This window comes from Pararge aegeria, chromosome 22 (genome assembly GCF_905163445.1).
Source record: "Pararge aegeria chromosome 22, ilParAegt1.1, whole genome shotgun sequence".
NCBI classification, from domain to species: Eukaryota; Metazoa; Arthropoda; class Insecta; order Lepidoptera; family Nymphalidae; genus Pararge; species Pararge aegeria.
The window spans coordinates 6484013-6506846 of NC_053201.1; the positions used below are offsets into that span (position 1 = coordinate 6484013).

The 22834-nt window shown below is 34.3% G+C and overlaps 3 protein-coding genes across 3 annotated transcripts; 2 read left to right on the forward strand and 1 right to left on the reverse strand.

Annotated features, from left to right (window-relative positions):
• The first annotated feature begins 684 nt into the window (after nucleotides 1-684).
• LOC120633645 (leukocyte elastase inhibitor-like) lies at nucleotides 685-7687 on the forward strand. The gene is made up of 7 exons (XM_039903931.1): nucleotides 685-826; nucleotides 1292-1683; nucleotides 1967-2143; nucleotides 3072-3285; nucleotides 4187-4401; nucleotides 4974-5156; nucleotides 6772-7687. The coding sequence occupies exons 1-7, from the start codon at nucleotides 811-813 to the stop codon at nucleotides 7051-7053; spliced, it is 1479 nt and encodes a 492-aa protein (XP_039759865.1). The 5' UTR covers nucleotides 685-810; the 3' UTR covers nucleotides 7054-7687.
• A 662-nt stretch (nucleotides 7688-8349) lies between these two features.
• On the reverse strand, nucleotides 8350-16471 carry LOC120633644 (facilitated trehalose transporter Tret1-like). Its single transcript, XM_039903930.1, has 8 exons — nucleotides 15902-16471; nucleotides 13549-13684; nucleotides 12740-12968; nucleotides 11896-12052; nucleotides 10509-10726; nucleotides 9776-9947; nucleotides 9279-9565; nucleotides 8350-8690 (listed from the first exon to the last, which is right to left on the reverse strand). The coding sequence occupies exons 1-8, from the start codon at nucleotides 15968-15970 to the stop codon at nucleotides 8414-8416; spliced, it is 1545 nt and encodes a 514-aa protein (XP_039759864.1). The 5' UTR covers nucleotides 15971-16471; the 3' UTR covers nucleotides 8350-8413.
• A 2151-nt stretch (nucleotides 16472-18622) lies between these two features.
• Nucleotides 18623-22678, forward strand: LOC120633856. Its single transcript, XM_039904226.1, has 4 exons — nucleotides 18623-18686; nucleotides 18820-18860; nucleotides 19843-19981; nucleotides 22586-22678. The coding sequence occupies exons 1-4, from the start codon at nucleotides 18662-18664 to the stop codon at nucleotides 22642-22644; spliced, it is 264 nt and encodes an 87-aa protein (XP_039760160.1). The 5' UTR covers nucleotides 18623-18661; the 3' UTR covers nucleotides 22645-22678.
• The last annotated feature ends 156 nt before the right edge of the window (nucleotides 22679-22834 follow it).

A 22834-nucleotide genomic window follows, 5' to 3' on the forward strand; every position in this document is an offset into this window, starting at 1 on the left:
TAAAAAAAAAAAAAATTAACTCAAATAATGGATCTTTTCACAAGTTAGAGTGTTTTCGGGTTTCAATCATGACGTACAGGAAAATTTTTTGACCTATTTCGGTGTTTTTTTCCAATTCAATTGCAGTAAATCAATTTTTTAAAAGTATGGAATTAATCTCCATTAAATTATCTCGACAATAGTATGCAAAATATCTTGATTCCGTGAACTAACAAGGCTATAATAATAAAAATAGCCGCCGAAATGAGGCGAAAAAAATTTTTCTCTCTGATGGCACTCTCTGATGCTTCGCATCATGAGTCGTGCAATACTTTACAATTGAAAGTAACAAAAGATTGTTGACAAAATAAGTAAGAGTAAGTACGAGTAAGAAAAAATGTAATATAGGTACCTAACCTCATCATCGTTATATTTCTTCAAACCTTCATGGGTCATAGTCACTTATAAGATTATATTTCGGGTCATAATAAACAAAGGCGCTGAGAAAACTGGATACCTATCTTGGGAAAACCACAAAGTTCATACAAACTTTACTTCGCAATAAGTGACGAAACAATATCAAGGAATTCGGAACTCTAACATCCAGGTTTAAAGTTTAAATTCCTTTAGCAGTCACAATGAACTATGTGAATGTATATACAACACAATAAACTTGAATACCTACGGTCAATCTTTAGTAGCCGAGGAAGGATGAAGTCGAGTGATTGTTCTGCGTCGCGGTCATAAACAAATCTTGAAAACAAATATACGGAAAGTGTTTAAAAAATACAGATTTTCTTTATAATCATAGTGACATTCATGTGAGGAAACATGAAGATATTATACAGTGAGTACCTATTCTTAACATAATAACAATCAAATAGATCCTCTTTTTCACGAGTCGAGTACAAGTTTTTTGTATTTTAATTGAGAAGAATTATCTACTAATACCACAGAAGTACTACACCTGTTTATAGTTTATGTTAAGGAAAACTACTGAGTTAAATTTGTAAACTTATAGTTATTTTAAAGTGTTATTAGTTATTACAAAGCATAACCAAATTTTACTTTCTACCTTAACGCTCTACTATATTTTTGTGAAATTTATCTGTGGTGTACAACAAATTCATTCATTGCAGAAGTTTATAGGTGATCACCTTCAATTCTTATATTATATAGTAATTCTTATATTATATAGTATAACCTACCCACTTGTCGTCATACATTTTAACTAATAGAATAATTATGATTGATTCTGATTACGTTGTTAGGAATAACAACGTAATTTATTAAATGTGTGTTTTTTTTTTAGCAATTTGTTCTGTGTGCATATTGGCAATGCACATAAATTGCCAGCTTCGTCAAGGAAACCAACAAAGAAAGGGTCTCAATCCTCTAAACGATGACAGTACAGCAATACGTTATTCCACAGAAAGTTCTTACGACAAATATATTCAAGATCTATTGAACAGTATACAAACTACCAGATCTACACAAAGCAGCAACACTATTAACAATATACCAGTCAATGAAATTCCGCAAGCAAATTATAATTACGCTAACGACAGAGTTAATGGAATCCAGGACGAGGCGTCTCCAATAGCTCTTAATCCAATAAGATTTATGGGTGTTGGTAGCACTGAGGTGGAGCAATTGAACAATATAACGTATGCTATCACGACCTTCGGAATTAATTTAATGAAGGTAAATTTCTTGATTTTACAAGTAAAGCTAATAAGAAAATCTGGTAAAGGTATATGGATCTAATATCACATTCTTATCATTGGCACTCAGTTCACCTGTAAATAGCACAATTTTGCAGAGATTCACAAATCAATGGACTGAACTAAATTGCAAATGCATTCCACATCACTTTATTCGCCATCAAATATTGCCGAAATGAATAAAATTACTCTTCCAGTACCACATAACGTAGGCCTTAGTATTAAGCAGTTACTCGTATGTTAAATCTCATTTATTTTTCCAGAGTATAAATTATTTGCAAACCGGTAATATTATAGTCTCGCCGACATCTATCGCGACTGTTTTGGCGCTTCTCCAGCAAGGTACCTTTGGTGATGCGCAAAATCAAATTACAAGGTCCTTGCAAACGCCTCCCGAGGTATCAGCACCCACATATAAAAGGCTCACTTATGATATGAAAGTAAGTTAAACCATTACTCATAAAGAATAACAATGTAACTTTAACGTCCAAATTTTCCATTTACAGAGGATGTTTCCAATCCATATCCCCCTATCCCTATCCCTACTAGTATTATAAATGTGAATATAAGTTTGTTTGTTCCGCTTTCACGCAAAAACTACTTAACCGATCCTCATGAAACTTTGTACACATATTCTTGAAAGTGTTAAGTGTAGTTTTTATCCCCACATTAAGCTCGGTTCCTTTGGGAGAGGGGATTAAAGTGTTTGACGATTTTACACCATGACTCCGACAAATTATAAACGATTTAAATAATTATCTTTGTAATATAGAGGTTATAATATGTGTTTAATCTTCCCCAAACTTTGTGTTGATTTGATGAATGTGGTTGGAGATAGAAGACAGAACTCCTCGGCGGACAGCAGCAAACCCCTCATTTAAAGCTTAGCGATACTGAATACTTAAATTTTTTTAGAACTACAACTAAATTGAATGCCAAATCAAAAAACAAAATCAAACGCAGACGAAGTCGCGGGCAATAGCTAGTACAAAATAAAGAGCATAGTTATTGTCATCATCAACATCAACCAAGGTTAATGCCGTAGTCCTACACGCCGGCCCAGTGCGGATTGGTGGACTAGTTGGTAAAATAGTTATTATAAACATTAAATTTTACGTTATTGTCACCTATACAAGTTAAAAACTTCTATAAGGCGTGCAATGCTAAGCAGAAAAACATGCGTTCCGATGAGTCATATTTAAATAACCGCAAACCGACTAGTCTATTGAAACAATCAAGCTGAAAACTAATTTGTTGTGGGCATAGTAAAATACATCTCAAATTTTTTCAACAAATATAATATGTATATATTTCGTGAATATTATTTTTCAATAGAATTTTGTATGGCATGATGTTTTTACTTTACAGAAACGAAACTCGAGAAACATCCTAACTGTTTCAAATAACCTATTCGTAGGTGATGGCTTTGATATGAACCCTGACTTCAAAGAGACTGCCGTCGAGAATTTCGGAAGCGAAGTTACAACCATGGACTTTTCGAGACCTGCATGGGCTGTTAACCAAATTAATAAATGGGTTGCTATCCAAACTCACAATAGGATTGAAAACCTTTTACCACCTAGTGAGTTACTTTTTTATACCTAAAACTATGCACGATACCCTAATTTTCAAAATTTAACACAATCAATTGTTGGAAAACTGACTAATTTTGTAATTTAGGTATCATTATATTATATCAAAAAATGGAATTTCAATCATTTCTCAGTCCTTAGAAAGGATTTCCAAATTTAACGGTCATGTATGTGCAGTCTGCTTACTCAGGCAAGATACGCCATAGCAGCTATAACAGGACACTTGGCACAGGGTCCATGCAAAATGGGCATAATTGATGACCCTACATGTAGGGCTTGCAACGAGGACGTCGAGTCCATGGAGCATTTGTTTTGTGAATGCGACGGGTTGGCTAGAAAGCGGTTGGACGTCTTGGGAGTGGCCTATATACAACCAGAGGATTACTGTGCCTCCAACCTAAAAGCTTCAATCAAACTCTTAGAGTGGATATCTGAAGCTATTTAGGGTGAGGGGATTCAAGGACGGGGCTAGCACAAAAGATCCTGGATGGTTGAAGTGCATCCGCTGAAGCGGGCCTCATTACTAGATAGATTGATGTGCAGTCTGGTTAGTGTTGGTAAAGTTTGGGCTACCTGATGATCTATTAACGCTGTATCATTTCAGCGTGGGTTGCAATAAATTTCATTTATTAACTGTTTTATGGATTCAGTTTTGCAGTTTTTAACTAAGGCACAAAATGATTATAAACATTAAATGTTAGTTTGGTTATTGTAAGTATGTTTGTATGTCAATTTTACAAGTAAGAAATGTTTATAAAGCACGCAATGCTAAGTAGAAAATCAAGCAGACCGAACAGTGATATCTTACCAAAAATCGCCCAGTCTATCGAAACATTTATACCGAGAACATATTTGCTGTCGGTCTAGTAAGATACATCTATATTCTTACAGATGCAGTTGGCATCAACACTCAGTTGGTAATAGCAAATGCAGTGTATTTCAAAGGACTGTGGGAGACTAAATTCAAAAAAGAAGCAACAAAAAAACTGACATTCAATTTGAGTAACGGAGAAACCAAATCTGTGCCGTTCATGCGTATGCGGCATGGATTTAAATTTGGTATTGAAGAGGATACCAGGGCACGGGTCGTGGTAATGCCTTTTGAGGTGAGTGAGATTTTCTTAATATCTTCTTTTTTATAGTAACAATTGACGGGATAAGAAGATGCTTCAACTGATGGTACTCGTAAGTGGAAAACTGTCTTCCATAAACAGAGAAACACTTCGCAGGGGATAAAAGAAATACGTCCTGCAATATGCCGTCCCGTGTCGATAGACCTGAGGCGTGTTAAGCCTCATGTGCCTGTAATTACACCGGTGACCACAATCGGTGAAATGCCACAATGCCGCTTAGCAGCAGAAATAAGCAGGGCAATTTTTTTCTTTAGAATCTGGTTTTTAATATAAGTATAGAATCGGTAAGACCTAGTAACTATAGAATTTGTTTACCTCATTTTAAGTTTCCTCTACAAAGATGTTTTTATTCGTCAGGCCACTACAGGGCACGTAGTCCACCGTGCTGACCAAGTGTTGATTGATGGACTCCACCAGCGTTTGGGAATTATCGACAATTCTTAGGAATGCAGTTTTCATCATGATATTTCCTCCGACAGGGAGACTGAAGTGCTAACTTAGTAATATATATTATTTTTAAATGCATTGATTATTTGTTTTTTTAGCGTCATCAATACTCATTAATTTTGATATTGCCACATCAATTGTCTTCTGTGGATACTATTTTGGGCTCTCTGACTAATGCCAAGCTAGTGAGTTACCACAAATTTGAAGAAATCGAAACACAACTGGAAATACCGAAGTTTACTATGAAATCGGATACTAATCTGATCCCTGTTCTGAAAGTGGTAAGTACTTAATCATTTAATGAAACTGAAACAATATTCCATAAAATATATATTTTTTTCATTGACCAGGACGTTGTGATAATTTTGCGTAGCTTTTGAAAGATTCAAAAATATCAATGAATAAAGAAATGCGCACGCGAGTCTGATGAAATTAGATTTAATTACGTCTTACTTTAGAAATCATTAAAAAAAATATTGATTAGATTTTATTTTCCTTGCTGTTTATGAATGAAATGAAAATTCTCACTCTCATTCTTAAATACATGCCTTTTGGAAATACCGAATGTGTTTAATATACAGCATAATATTATTCACATCATAATTATCTTTCTTTTAAGTTTTAACACGAAAGATCATTACATTTATTATCTGTGGCAGAGTAAATTAAAAAAAGAGGCAACAACAAAAAATTGTTGTTAAAAGCTTATATTATATTATGAATAGAAAGATAAATCCAGTGCAAAAATTATTCAAAATAAGGGGATGTTATATATATATTATCGTTATCATCATCATCATATATCAGTTTTACTAAGAAAGTTTGTATCTGCTCTCATTTTAGGTATTTTATTATCTGCTGGAAAATACTATCCAATGATAATAACAATAGGTCAGGCTATTAGAAAAACCCATTGTTGTTATTCAATTTATGTTTGTTTATAATAAATACTATTTTATATATTAAAATAAAATCACTTACATACTCGTAAATAATTAAATACAACTCGTTATTTTTCAAATTACTCGTGGTTCTGTAAACCGTTTATTTATTTTGTCGAAAAGGTTTAGTGATAAGACGTAACGCGTTAGAAAATTCGACGTGTCATAAAAAGAGTTTAGAGTGGCATAATTCCAACTCCACCCAGTAGAACCCTAAGCTTTGCAATACGATTACAGTTTCAGCTTAAGTGACGACGTTAATGGGTCTCGATGGTCTAGAATGTTCGACTGCAAATAACATGGGTTCGATTTTCAGGTCGAACATAGACTTGGGATTGTATCAATAAATTTTCAGTATCATGTGAAGTTTGGAAATATTCGTTATCCACCGCCATGGCTCATGAAGCAGTCCCGAATATTATCACTAGCCATTTTAGTTATTAGAAGCCCACTAACTCTAATTGGTGAGAGTTAGTGGGCTTGATTTTTCACGTGGCATTGCAGTTAAGGGCAAAATGTATTGGAATAGAAACCTTTTATGCTGACTCGATTATCAGACTCTACAGGAATAATCTAACGAAGCTAAATTACAGGAACTACTGTCAACTTTCATTTCAATCATCACTTCCATGGTTGTATTGCATTGTCGCCTAAGTAATATAAAGTGGTTTGAATATTTGGTCTACCTACTAGTCTACCATTAAAATGTTTCCCAATCAAAATACCAAAATACTACGCAAATTCTATATTAATCAATAGCTGGCAACAATAAAAAAAGGAATTAGGTTTCAAAAATATAAGCTATCAAAGAAATGCTGGTGGCGCTATAAGTGAATATAAACTATTTACATTAAAAAGTTGACCTTGAACCTATGTTCAGCTTAACAAACAGACTTACTCGTAGGTATAATATTAGTTTTAGCACAAATTTCAATCACATTTTTCTCATTTTCAGATGGGTATAACAGAAATATTTTCACAGAAAACCGACCTGACGCGTATCGGTACATATCGCACTTTTTCGCCAGAGATCACCAGTGCTATACACACGGGCTATCTCTCCGTCGACGAGCAGGGTCTGTCAGCGTCGGCTGCAACTGGTTTCGCAGCGGTGGCTTTATCTTATGACGATCCATCAGCGACTTTCCGTGCTAACAGACCGTTCTTAGCTATTCTATGGGATACGCAGTTTGCCATACCATTATTCATAGCTAGGATTGAAGATCCGTCACTGTAATACGTAATTTTGAGGGATAATAATAAATTTTATATTTGTTTATTATAAATATTGTGCTGTAATATTATTCATTATTTACTAGCCTGGGGCGTAAATTTAAACCTCATAGCTTTTTTGGTGTAACGTTCGTAGTCGTAGTTACTGTAACTGTGAACGTAACACTTGCCTTACCAAGTAAGGAGCTATTTCCATGACTTATGATAGTCCTTTTTTTAGTTTTGACACCAAAAAATTCTTCTTACTTGCTCTGTTAAAACAGTTCACCTTTATTCGTTGCTAGAATGAAGGATCAGACATTTGATACCATTTTGTTGTTAATTTTGATACCGGTTAATTATATTACAATTCTTGTTTGTTATTTATAATTTGGGCTTTAATATCATTTTTAAGTAGATCGGGCAATAAGTTAAATTTTATTGTAGTACTAGTTTAAGAGTTATATAAGATCTGTTCTGTCTGGGAAATCAATTGTTGCCTTGCCAATTTATTAGCAATTTCCTTGTCTTGTGACTATAAATTCTTAGATATTATGTGGGTAGTTGACTTGCCATACTATCGCTCGTCGCAAAGATTGAGAATGCAACAGTAATATTTAAGTTTTGTATACTTTTTTATTAAAATTTTCATCATTCTGTTTTTGTTTTTTACCGTCGATTATAAATTGTCTATCAATTTAAACTTAAGGTTTTAGACCTAATAAAAGTTTTAAATGGTAATTGCTTCTCATTAAGGCAATAGCATCTGATGTTAAGGTGAGAGAAGAGGCCTGTGACAAGCAGTAGGCTGAGGGTGTGCAGACACCGAGTATATCGAGCCAAAATTGCACTCACTCTGCTCATATTGGTTGCCGATGGAATACAACTCACAACATTCTAGCAATAGGGCCAAAAGTTCTGTGCAATTTAATTCATAAAAATAATTTCTAATATTTTTTTGCCACCGAATGCATAAATCAGGTTGAATATTTAAATTGTTTCGTTATCTTGCATAGTTTTTCCTTTTCGGAGGAATATCGTAAAATCTGAATTACTGATTTATTATGGAGAAAAGTATGTGTATCTACTTAATCATAGTTTTCAGAAAATGTTGTCCTCGAATCGGTTATTAGGTATGTTTTTTTCAAGTTGCTTTTATATTTTTGCATTTTTGCATGATTTGCATTTTTTTTTATTATTTTTATTTTTGAGCGCTATTGCATCTACACGATGAAGTGTTTAATAAATACTGGCATTCTTATCTTTTGTAGTTTTTTTTGTAAATTAAAATATGTATCATTAGTAAACTAAAACACTTATATACTTGTGCTATGATTTAATGGTACTTACTTACATTATTCTATATTAATTAGTCTTTACAATGGTCATCTTTTATGTCTCCTAACACAATTTATGATTGGATCATCAGCAAAAATCCTCAGTTCTCCTTTATAAAATTCTTCAATTTCTACCAACGATTTGCCCTCAGTCTCTGGTAAGAAGAAGTACAAATAGGCAGCGCCTATAAAGCCAAATGTTGCATACACAGCAAATGTTCCCCAGAGCATGAAATTAGTCTCCAAATCAATAAAGGTTTTGGTACCAATGAAGGAGAATACGTAGTTACTTGCAGCTGATAGACCTTGGGCTGAAGCTCTGCTTCTGTTGAAAAAGAAAAAAATCACTGGTGAGAACTAATTATATTCAAAGATATCATTCACTAGATGTCCATAATTTCGTAATTTTACGAATTACTAATAAATAATGATAATTGTTCTAGATTTATGTAATTTAGGTTTACGGCATTAGCCCTTTGATTTTTATTTATAAGTTCAAACGACATATTATATAAATCTTTAACCAAAGATTTGGTTTAAAGTTAAGAAATAAAAGGGACCAGTTACGGCGTAAACAGAGAGAAATTACTCTGCAGCTAAAAAAATAATTCCGATGTTTTCGAAATTCGGCAAGTTTGTTCTCGAGCACGGGATTTTATCGCGTGGAAGATTTTTTTTCACCAACGTTCCATTTAACTTTTCTATTCAATAATATCATCTATATCATATAAATTGCCATACGATACCACTAAGCCTAGATTAATAAGTTCATGTGTATTGTTTTTTTTTCCAACAAATTGAATTTCAACATGAAATTATTTTTCTATTTCCAAACCCTTTGAGATTACCAGTTCGTAATAAAATATTTAGAAATAAAAAAAAAAATTGTAGTATTTAAAAAAAAATTAACTACCTGAAAGGAAACAGTTCACCAAGCAAAACCCACGGTATACCCAATCCAGTAAATATCGTCAACATATACAATAAAATGATTGGCACGACGCTAGTCTCGGTGGGAAATGTGGAAGGTTTGTAGGAGAACACAGTGTCATCCAAGTTTCTCCTTGCGTATATACTGAGTAATAGACAGCTGATGGCACTGCCGAGGAGGGAAGCGATTGAAAGCTTGCGTTTTCCGACGAGTTTGATGAGGCCGATGACTATAAACGTCGTTATGAAGGTGATGACGCCAACCATGAACTAAAAGAAAAAAGAAAATTTAAATTAGAATCTGTTTCAAGTATAACTCTCAATGATGTTTAGTCTACAAAGATTTAAAAACGTATAAGATACAAAGTGACATACACACAACCATTCTTTCGCATTTTTTATTCTACACTCACCGTAACATTGCGACCTAACAAATTTTTCCAGAAAGTATTTAGTATTAACTGCATTAAAAAAACTAACCGCAATGTTTTTGCCATCCTGCGCCATACCGAGAGCGCCGCAAAGGTTGATCAGATTTGGCCGAATGGGCACGAGACCGCTCATCACGTAGAAGAGAAAGTACATCATCACTAGCGCGAGTGGTCTGAGTGTTTCTTTGCACAGCATCACGTACCTAAATGTTAGGGTGCGCCTGAAATAATAAGATATTTAGTTGCCGCATCATGTTTCTCCGAGTTTTATAATGTGGGGACTAATCCGAAGTCCATAATGTACACATCTGATAAGTAAGATCAGTGATTCGCTTACACGCTCGCTTACACGATTTTGTAAACCAAAAGAAACCTATGATCTTTATAATAACGAAAGATAACATTTGTTTAAAGAACTCAATGTATATAAGTACCTACTATGTTCAATTTGTCAAAATTTTCTGAAAAACTGGAAGTTTAATTAGAAAAAAATGTCACTGCAGCGTTGGTAGATTTCTGCTAATTTTATTTCATTGGCTGATTTTGTATGGAATATGATTGGTATAATCGAATTAGCATTGATTCTGCTTAACCATTTTCTAAGAAGAGGTTTTCCAATGTTAACATTTCCATGTTAGTATATTCATAATCGGATATCATTGTTTTCATAAGTAGATTTACAATTTTAATTTTATATTTTATAGCAAAAAAGACCAGCGATGCAGCAACTTACATGATTATGTTAAATAACATTATTTACAATGCTTTATTGATTTGATTACCTGACAAACCAGTTCATGGATTCGTGTTCACATGTACTTTGCTCCTGGTTATTATTGCAGCAAATTACACATTTCGGCATGTTCTTGCTGTAGGTGTGCAGTTCATCAAATTCAGCTTTAACGTTATCCGGCGTCGTCCAGCCGCGGAGTTTGCATAGAGATTGAAGTGCTTCCTTCTCTCGGTTTCTTGTTAGTAGCCATACCGGAGTTTCTGGCGCCTGACAAAATAACATCATTTTATTAAATTTCAACTAAATTACGGTTAAGGTTATAATTGCAGTGTGGTGATGGCACGTCAGAACACAGCTATTGTCACCAACCCTCCTTTTTCTCCGAATGGCGTACGACTCAACTAAGAAGATAACGGAGAATGGGCAGCAGTGTCCTCTGCCTCTATTACCATCTATTGCGATCAACAATCCCCAACGTGGTGATCCCTCCCGATAAGAGGCGTTTAGTCCAGCACTATTATAGGTTTTCATGAGTACCAAAATGGGTAAAACGAACCCTATATGGTCAGCGCACATAGATGATGGTAGGACAGAGTAGGTACCTACCTTAAATTCATAAGTAACAATTCTGACTAATCGAGATTCCAATGTTTAGAGATCGGTCTAGAGTCAACAAAGGGGATTTCTCGTAATGCGCTGACTCTTATTATCCTTCTGTCAAAAGTCAGCCATGTATGAGCCTATTTATACGTTTTCTTCTAGGATACTCAACCGTCAGTATACAAAACCAGTAACAGCGCGTTTGATACTCTCATACTTAATAATATGAATATATGTCCATCAGTTCAGCAAAATTTAATTGTGATCTCATTGTATTTATTTAAAAATAAAGTTAGTTTTTGAATTTTATATAAACTTATTACCTAACCTAACGTTTTTTTTCTCGTGGGGAAATCCTCATGGATAGCACTACACTTCTCTTCTTTTTTTTCCTAATTCCAAGGTTGCCTGGCAGAGATCGCTACTAAGCGATAAGGCCGCCTTTTGTATTCTGGTTCTATTTTTATGTTTCTTTTTTTCTTGTATAGTTCTTAATGTGGTATACAAATAAAGAGTTATAATAATAACAATAATAATACACTACGGGAAGGTGCAGTGGTTATGCCCGACTCTTACCGACTAAAACCCCACGGTGTTCTTACTCATCGCCTGGATACTGGGACATGGGAACGCTTTCGCACACAACCGCAACATATAATAACCTAAGTTAACCTTACTTACTGATAATGCTACTTATACACTTAAGTATTTACCACTTATCAGAGATAAGACGAGTGTAACTCCATCGGGGAGTGAATTCATAAATGAGATTCTCGCTGTTTTTATACTGCTCTTACAATATTTAAAAGGTTAAAGTGTCAAAATAATGTACTCACAAAAGTAACCATAAGCATAGAAGCAATGGGTGCTATGAGGCAAATAAGTGCAGCACTACGCCAGTCAACTATTGTTCCGAGGAAAAACATGATTAGGATGCCAACAGACACGAAGAACTGCGTGACCGTACATAATGCACCTCGGATTGATGGATCGCTGAAATGATAAATTGTTTAGTATCAAAAGAAGTGACATAAATATACATAAGAAAAGATGTGGTCAAGGAAACTCTTATCTAGAGGTCTTACAGTGAACAGTGATCCTAGGCAGTGGGAGAGGTGGAGTGGGAAGGAGAATAGGTACTAAAATAGTTAAATGTAGGACCTAAGAAAATGCTGCAAATAAAAATATTTGTATACTTATACATGTTATTTAAATAAATATAAGACTAGATACAATATCTATACTTAGAATAGATACGAAATATATTTGAAAAAATATTAATAAATAATAGGTTAGGTATATATATATTTTCTGAATAATATATTACTCAGAAAATATAATTAAAATTATCATTATACTTTCATTATTATTGATTACTGTACTCTGCACAACCATTGCATCGACCTTGATAAAATGACTATAATATAGTGTGCATCCTTGGGATGGATATACCTATAATCTATGAAAATACCCAGAATCCCCTTAGAAACAAAAAATAAATTGTTTCAATAATTAAACCAAACCAAAAATTCATAAATAATACCAAATAATTAAACTTTTTATCGTTTGAATTATTTTTTCTATGTAATAGTTCCCCAGATTGAAACACAAGTAATCTTTTAAATTTTGTTAATCAACTTTAGTGGAAAAAGCGAATATTTATGGATCATTAAATTATACCTTATTTCTCCTACATAGGAGTTGATAGGTGCTTCCATAATTCCTAAACTGATTCCCAATAAAGCACTTCCAGCGAAGAGAGATGGTATATTCCAGGAGAAGTACATGAGAAGCCACGCTACTATCACCGGTATGTTTGAAATGAAGTTAGCCTTTCTTCTGCCTAAATAATCCACTATAGGACCAGATATCAAAGCGCCAGCTGGCTGGGTCAAAAATGACATGCTCCCTGAAAATATAAAGAGGAAAGTTCTGAAAATTAATAATCGTGAAAAATCAAACTACGAATGAGTAGATAATAATGAGGGAACAAATGCGGTTTATACAAGCAATAAAATGTAGCATGTTTATATACGAGTATGTTCAATTTTCTGATCACATTTAAACTTAATATGTTTAAAGAATCAGATCTCAGAATAGATCATCATCAATTACCGGCTTACTAAAGGACATGGGTCTACTTTCAGAATAATTAGGGGGTTTAAGCCGTAGTTCACCAAGCTGGCTAAGTTCGGTTTGTTTGATTTCTTCACACGCCTTTTGAGAACGTTACGGAGAGCTCTCAGCGATGCAGGTTTCCTCACGATGTTTTCCTTGATCGCTAAAGCAAGTTATATTTTTATTGCTTAAATTATAAAGGCAAAAAGCGAGACTTTCATCATTTTTAATAATTATTTGATGCTTTTCGAAAAGCAAGTATTTAGTCCGGATTTCTAAATGTAAAGTAAAGTATAGTAAAAAGTGCAACACACATTATTATAAATGTCTAATGAACAGATTTTCAAGACAAAGACACTAAAAATACTTACCAAACCAGGACGCTTGTGTTTCAGTCAGTGATAGACCCTCAGTAGCGTTAAGTAGAGCTGGCATCATGATCGTCGAGAAGTTTATTGCCATCCCTAAATCCAGGAGGAGTAGAAACGATGACGATGACGCTATAAACTGTAAGAATCATACCACAAAACGTTGATTCAAGGAATTTGCAATGAATATAATAATATGTGAAGTATTCTTCTTGATAATAATCTAAATGAGGCCTACAGAAGATTACGTAAGTAGTTAGAGTTATTTTAGAACGCGCGGAGTGTACAACTGTCGATGTGAAATTATTATATTGGCCAGCTGATCTGATGAAGCAGAACAACTGGTGGAAAGACAACCGTTACGTGTATAACTATAATCCGCCATGTAACTAAAATCTTCAGATGGCGGATTTTTGGTATGAGTATCCTTATGTAAATAAAAAAGTAGGAAAATGATAGCCGTAGTTAATTTCAACTGAAGTTTTGGATTCGTTTAATTATTAATTTCGAGTGTAGGACAGCGGCGTTACATCGGTTAGTGCTAAGATCACTTCTAATGAGATACTGCGATTCTGATATTTTAATATCAATTATAAATAGACGAGCTATTTCCCATAACTTTAAAAAAAACGAGAGCTGTTAGTATTTTTTGTTCGACGGCCGATTGGCGCAGTTTGCAGCGACCCTGCTTTCTGAATCCAGGGCCGTGGGTTCGATTCCCACAACTGGAAAATGTTTGTGTGATGAGCGTGGATGTTTTTCAGTGTCTGGGTGTTTATATATATATTTTAAAGTGTTTATGTATATTATTCATAAAAATATTCATCAGTCGTCTTAGTACCCATAACACAGGCTACGCTTACTTTGGGGCTAGGTGGCGATATGTGTATTGTCGTAGTATATTTATTTATTATTTATTTATTTATTTCTGGGATAAAGAGTATCATGATGTTCGTCTCTAAGATTCAAGCTTCGCTATGCAAATTTATTTTGCTGTTTAGCCGCGCATAGGAAACAAAGGCTATTTTTTATTTCCACTCCGAACGATACACTGGAGCTTAATGCTGGATAAAAGGTATCCTATGTCCGTCTCTAGCATACTGATGAGCCGAACCATCCGATAAGTAAATAAACAGACGAATAAATAAACAAACAGACCCATTTCCGTTTTTTTTAACTAGTATGGATGGAATTAAATAAATATGTCACGTTCTGTTACAGTTGATAACGTAAAAAGGTCAGTTTTCCGTTAGTGCACCTGTTCAAACAAATACTTTATCATGTAATTAGAACAAAAAACTATAAAGAAAAAAGGCTTTGATATCAAAATCATCAAGGGTGAAATAGCATTGAAACTAAGCCTTGTGGTCGACCACTTAGTACACAAAAAAAAGGCTAAGCGCGAAAGAACTCGCAGATCGTTTCCGTGCCTTGGAAAGATACATCAATCAGCAGTCTCTATATATTTTATTTAGCAGTATATTTTTAGCTATTTTTAGCAGTATATGAACTCTATAACAATGAACGTTTCATATTATTATTCTTCTCTCTATTGAAGAAAAGTAAAAATAATTTTATTCTTAAATATCATTACTAACTGTGTTAATTGCGACATTGACTAGAAACATTGTCATTTGGTTTTTTATTTTTTTCATTCAAAAATAACTTCATGCTCCGCACTGGTGATCAGACACGATATTCTAAGATCATACTCATTCGCAGCTTAATCATGCCCCAATGCTGGACACAGGGGAGAGGTTTTTATCACAGACGAGATAAATTGCTGGCTAAGGCCCGTAACTGTCTTAATAAACCGATATCAAGCTAAGAACAGATCTCCCGAAGTGTCTGTTAATCTAAGCCTCGAAACCTGGTCTTTGATAGATTTCGGTACAGCATACCGGAGCACTAAATTGAATGATTTATTTTTTACAGGAACAGAAAAAATTAAGTTACACTCAATCTATTAATATAAATTTTGAAAGTTGTTCGTTGGTATGCGCATCAGCAAAGGGTTGGACCAATTTGTTTGCTATATTTGTTCGTCGTGCTAGTCCGACATATGTAGTACAGCAAGTTTGAAACTGAACTGATTATGGGCGGATCACATAGTTTAGAGGACCGATAGACATTAGGGTCTCCAGGTGCAGGAGTGACGACCCCGCACTGGAAAACTCAGCCTTGTTTGACCCATACTAGTGCGTTGACATAAGAATGACCTCGAGGAGAAAGCCATAGCCGATGATGAGATGGGGTGATAACCATGGGCCCCAACTTAGAATTTATATCTCAGAATAAATGTATCAATTTTAGTTCTGACCCGGAAATCAAAAAATAATATTGGAAAATTACTTGCCTGTGATGTTATAGATCGCAACCGACTCACGGTTGGATCTGGTGATCCAATTTCCACTTTAGTAACCATTTTACTAACTTATGAACCAATTTACTATACTCACACTTTTATCATATATTCAATATTTAATTAAGTAATAACAAATTAATATTGTCTGTAGCTTGAAACACACACTGTAAATCAATAGCAAGATACTGCTTTATTCGTCGTATCATTTATATAAATTTTCATTTTAAACTAATTGATTCTCTCATTAAATTGCTATTTGATTTTTTTCGTCGGTCGCCGCAATCGCTGCGGGTCGTTATGCTAGCAAACCTAAAGTAACTACTCCAAAGTCACGTTTCTTTAGTCCTAAACTATAATTGACAATGTTTCAAATACAATAACAATAAATTAGATATAAAATCCATGGCGAAGTTTTATCTTTTATGTTGTTGTCTGACTTAGTTACGATCGCTGTTCTAAACTATCCTTTGCCCACGAGTTCTCCTTTAAAAATAAACTATGTCACACGACGCTACTTTTACTAGCTTTGCAAAAAATTAACGTTCAAATTCGAAAAATACGAAATTCGTTTGTCCTTTTTTATCGTGTGGCGTGTAAGACATACAAACACGCCTTGGCATTTATAATAATAATTAATATTATTCACTTTTTGAAAAAAATAATAATCGTGTTTTTTATATAATTTAATAACATTGTTCAAAATTAAAAGAAATATAATATTCAATACAAGTATTCAAGAAAACGGGAACATAGTAAGATTGAGAAAGATTAAACATACCTTATGTTTTATAGGTTTCTCTTTTATCTGTGGTATGCAGGAAATGTTAAATATTGTATTATTGTCTCATTATTTGTGCTATAAGTGACTGTCATTCTTAAGAATGTGCTACGGATATATTATATTTGTTTTACTAAATGTGTTCTCATCTTAAATTAAGATGACCTTAATAGATAAGTCTTTGAGTCTTGGGTTAACATACTCTTTAGGTGGCAAAGGTCTTATGTAGGGAGTTTTTCCACGGTCCTTTTGACTGGTTTGGTGTCGTCTGATCACCTAGTCAGGCTATGATAGTTCTTCAAGCTATGGCACCGCCACTTTAGCTTTGCGACCCTTTGAGCTCTACTCTAAATCGGTTCATGTTTCAGAGTCCTATAAATATCTAAAATAAGAAACATTATAAATTCACCGAGTCGAAATTGATATTAAACTTTGAAAAAATAATTGATTTCAATAATTTTCTCGAAATGTTTCAAATTACGAAAAACTATTGTTTTTGCTTTGTTTATACGCTGTGCTAAAATTCTACTTTATGAAACTCTTTTTTAGTAACTTCAGTATTTATTTTAGTATTCGTTAATCGTAGTCAGTTATGTTTGTGAAAGTAACGTTTAGACGAAGTAATAAAAGTAGATAAGTCGAGTATATTAACTATTTTAGTCAGCAAAGCCAATAGTCGAGACAATGCTTTTGCAATGTTATGTTTGCGAGCATGATAACAATTGTTACAAACTTTATGACTTATTAGAACTGCACATCTGACGAATTCATTATGATTTTAAAAGTACACCGCCGATTCTTGGCCGATTTGCGTTTTATATGATGGAATGATATGGAATCACGTAGAATTTTGTATTTTTACTCGTAAATATAGTTTCCTTGACCGATTTCAACCCACGGTGTTTAAACTTCAGAGAGATTTTCCAAATACGTGCACGAGTGTATGCGAAAACACATCATAGTAAGTCCGCCAATATCCAAACTCCAGGTTGGCACTAAGAATTAGACGGAAAAACCTAATATGTATATTGCATAGCGCGACCCGGAGAACCCTCTCGATCTGCAGTTGCACATGCTAACCTAACCACTAGACCAACAAGGCAATCGTTAATCATTTAACTAATAGCAGCAGGTAACTGTCTGCTTTGGTTAGAGTGTTGGCAACAATTGTTGGTCCGATCTAAAAATCAAACCCAAAACTTCGTGAACTGGAGTTGAGTACGCTCCTATTACAGAAGTAAGAACTAACAGAACCCTCATACAGACATTATTGTATGCATTGTGTCCAAAAAAGAGCAAACGGATTCGCGCAAGTCTTATTTTAAACCCGCAGAATGTTGCTAGCTCATAAACTTTCCCCATTTACCCCATTTTATGGTAAACGTTTAGAGCATTAGAGGTAAAATAATAACTGTCAACTGCTAAATGTAATGAAGTGACTAACATGTTCTAGAAACACTACTAAAGTGGAGTGGTTTTCGATGTTTCTATATTAGTCGTGTCGTGTCTATGTTTCTATATTTCTGTATGTTCTTAATTCTGCGGCTCCTATAATGCTAACTAGATCATAAGCAAGACAGTTAAATCATATATATGTTCATTTTACACTTCAAAAAGAAAGAGATTAAATAGATTTAGTAAGATTCACTTTGACACAGATTCAATTTATCAATTATAAATTCTTTATGAAAAATGAGTTACAGGTGCGTTAAGATTTCAGTAAGTAACCTAGAAAATTATGACTCAGTATTGGCACCATTTTCAAGGCTCGAACATCTTGATAATTCTTTATTTTTTTTTAATAAGTTTTCGTTTAAGCAAGTCTCTTACTTGTATTTGGTTCAAAGCGAAAACTAGCTGAGCATATCGTGAATTTTTTTGTATTGTTTCCCATTTTATTAGGTTCGCTTTTATCGATAAAACGTCAAGTCATTATTTTAACAAGTTCAAAGCATTATGCAGAGCAATAAACAATGGTGTTGTGTGCAATACTGCTAGGTATGTGAAATGTAAAACTTGCAATTTTATTATTTTGAACATTGTAAATATGTATTATTTTTAACATTGTATTGTATTTTGAACTGAGTGAAGAAACATTTCTTTACACTAGAATTTTTTATTTTCTTTACAGTGTTGTCATCCTGCACATTGTCACGGCAGCATTTGTCATACGTAATTTTTGATATATTCTGTTTATTTATAGTTCTAACTTAAGAATAAGTGACGACCTCCCTGGCGCAACGGTGAGCGCTGCGATTAAGTAGGAGGCCCAGGGTTCGATTCCCTGCAGGAGCAATTTGGGAATTTATAATCTAGAGTCGAGTCTAAAGACAAAGACTTACTGATTTTGTGTTCCGGTGCGAAATCGCGTCGAAACCAATTGGGGACTACCATACTGCCTAACAGGTTAGCTCGCTATCATCTTAGACTGCATCATCACTTACCACCAGGTGAGATTGCAGTCAAGGGCTAATTTGTAGTGGAACAAAACAAAACATGACATTTAAGTAGGTACCTAGTGATTATCGGACAGAAATTGATAATTTTTATTAGTAAAACTCAGTACAGAAGTTCTTTAAAATCCTTACCCCTAAACGAGAAAATTCCATATATTAGGGGCCCTTCCCGAACATTAGTTATATCATTAAAATATTTATAGTGCACTTTAACATAGGAACGATGTATGTAAGTGTCTTTAATTCCTACTTCAATTATGAATCTATGACTGCTATACATATTTAAGGTTAAATTACATTTAGTAAACCAAAATATTTCTTTCAATAAACTTCTTTTTAATTCACGAGCAAGTCTGTCACCTCAGAGGTTGTAAAACGTAGTTTTAGTACTTTATAGGTTTCAGTCAGACTGAACATTTAGACGGCCGATTGGCGCAGTGGGCAGCGACCCTGCTTTCTCAGTCCACGGCTATGGGTTCGATTCCCACAACTGGAAAATGTTTGTGTGATGAACATTAATGTTTTTTGTGTCTGGGTGTTTATCTGTATATTATAAGTATTTTATGTATATTACTCATAAAAGTATTCATCCGTCATCTTAGTACCCATAACACGCTACGCTTAGTTAGGGGCTAGATCGCGTTGAGTGTATTGTCGTGGTATATTTATTTATTTATTAATTTATTTATATTTAACAGCCCATCAACTTCTGTAGCATGGCATCAACATGTATCCACGATGGACGAGGTGTTTGCGCATCTTCCCCCGATGGCTGCAGTCGGCGGAGTTTCCTTGATCAGTGCGACATGTATGAATACAACTGCGATTATGGGACGGGTGGGTAATTTGTTTGAATGTAATCATCAATAGTCTATAACAGTCCACTGCTGGACAAAATAACTGTCCCAACGGGAGGGTTAAGCGGGGCATACGGTTAGGTGATAGCAGCAGATAGGAGTAAAAGCACAAACGACGCTGTTCTCCGTTCTCCTATACATTATTTTAGTCGCCTCGAACGACATGCCGCATGCGGCAGGGTGATGAGGTGTGGAGTTGTGGTGACCACTCTATTCCGTCACCACACGGCATGATTTATTAATGGGAAGTAGGTACAAATATTGCATTATTATCATCAATCATTTACCGGCCGATTTAAGGTCACGGGTCTCCTTAAACTATTAGGGTTTTAATATAAACGGTATATAAACGGGTTTAGGCCATAGTCTATCACCCTAGTGCGGATTGGTAGACTTCAAACCCCCTTGAGAACGTTATGGAAAACTCTCAGTCATGCAGGTTTCCTCACGATGTTTTCCTTCACCGTTTGAAGCAAGTATTATTATAAATTATGTTGGAAATGGAAAATGTTTGTTACAATTTATTGACGGCCGATTGGCGCAGTGGGCAGTGACCCTGCTTTCTGAGCCCAAGGCCGTGGGTTAGATTCCCACAACTGGAAATGTTTGTGTGAAGAACATGAATGTTGTTCAGTATCTGGGTATTTATATGTACATTATAAGTATTTATGTATATTATTCATAAAAATATTCATCAGTTATCTTAGTACCCATAACACAAGCTACGCTTACTTTGGGACTAGATGGCGGTGTGTGTATTGTCGTAGTATATTTATTTATTTAATTTTGTTTTGAACAATAAAAAAAAATAATTTAATTGCTTAAATTAAAAACGCACATAGCTCCGAAAAGTCAGTGGTGCGTGGCGGGCTCGAACTCGGTCTCCACGAAAGGAAATCCCAAGCACCACTAGGCTACCAAGGCGTCAAATGTTGCATAATAATATGTAATACTGTAGAAAAGAAAATATAACAGTTTTGTAACATGGGATTATAAAATATGTGTGTCAAGAACATTTTTAACCTAACACAGGTAATATATTGATTAGTGACAGATATAATTGATACATATACCACAAGGTTATATGTTGATAAAAATCTTGCGCCTGATATGCTGCGGGAAACATAAAAATGACTTTTTTTTTATTCCATTACAAGTTAGCCCTTGACTGTAATCTCACCTTGTGGTAAGTGATGATGCAGTCTAAGATGTTAGCGGGCCAACCTGTTACGAAGTATGATAGTCATCACAGACATTGCACCGGAACACTAAATCCCTTAGCGGCACCTCTTTGTCTGTAGAGTGGTAACCAGCCACGGCCAAAGCCGGACTAGACCAGACAAAATTCAGAAATAATAAATTTCCAAACTGCTCCTGCCGGGAATCGAACCCGGGATTACGGGAGAGTCACGCCCTTGAGAATGTTATGGAAACTACCAGGAATGCAGGTTTCCTGACGATTTTTTCCTTCACCGTTAAAGCAAGTAATATTTTAAGTGCTAAAATTAAAAACGCACATAGCTCTCAAAAGCAGAAGGTGCGCCCGGGATCTTGGTCATCCCGACACAGAGGCTCTAACCATTAGGCTATGACAAATGGCTATGTTATTTACTCATTTAATGTATTTCAATTTAAAGTGGGTAGTATTTGATGTGTTCCGATAGTTTTAAAGGCTGTAACCGTGTTATCACCTTTGGCATTTTATTTATTTATTTATTTATACTGTTTATTTGCACACAAATAAAAATACAGAAGAAGAATAAAAGAAAACACAGACAGAAGAAGTATAAAAAAGGCGGCCTTATCGCTTTGTAGCGATCTCTTCCAGGCAACCTTAGGATAAGGAAAACAAAAGGATAACATACTGCAGGTTGTGCATATTAAAAAAAATACATACTAATAACTACATACTAATACTGAAACTAGATTACACAAATAAAATAATACATAATATATTAAATATTAAAAAATAAAAAATAATATTAAACAATAACATATCATAAATACATGCATGCATATTTCTGAACATGATTAAATTTTCGAAGTGGACTGTAACAATATTAATATTAGAAGTAAAAATAAACTTGTAGTGCAGTTTACTAGGCTGCATACAATTAGTGATTCATTTAAGGGTAATTTTATATCTTTTTATAACAAATTACCAGATGAAATCCTTGAGATGTCTCTCAATAACTTCAAAGTTTATATAAAACGTAAGCTTATAGAAAAATCCTATTATAATATTAAGGATTTACATGTATGATAAAATAGCTTGGGTATGAATTGCTCTTACTTCATAGCTCAACATTAACTAGACTGTGAGATGGTAATAACAAAAAAAAACCTTCTTAGACCAGGGCGCGTTTGGAACTCTCCTAGATCCTCCTAGATTTAAGTTAACGAATGCAGTTATCACCAACGTCAATAACTTCTGGTTTACACATACCCGGTCATTTATTACCTAATAATAATTATTATAACCAGCGGCTTAGTAACGTCGGAGTAAAAATTAGAATTAACAAGATAATCTAGCTGACACAGTTACGAAATTTTATGAAAATAATTGTATTTCGTTATCTTTCAGAATACATGACGAAGGTAACAAACCCGTGTACAACTGGCCAGCCTGACTTCTTGTGTTAATTGGGCTGAAATGAAATTGTATGAATTAAAATTATTTAAATAAAATAAATTGATTTGATTGCCACTTCTTACTCCAATTATAGGTAATACTTAGGATTAAAATAATAATAATAAAATTACGATAACGTTTGTTCGAACAATACTATTATTCTACTATACTGGACTGTAGCAACTAAAATAGATAAAAGTC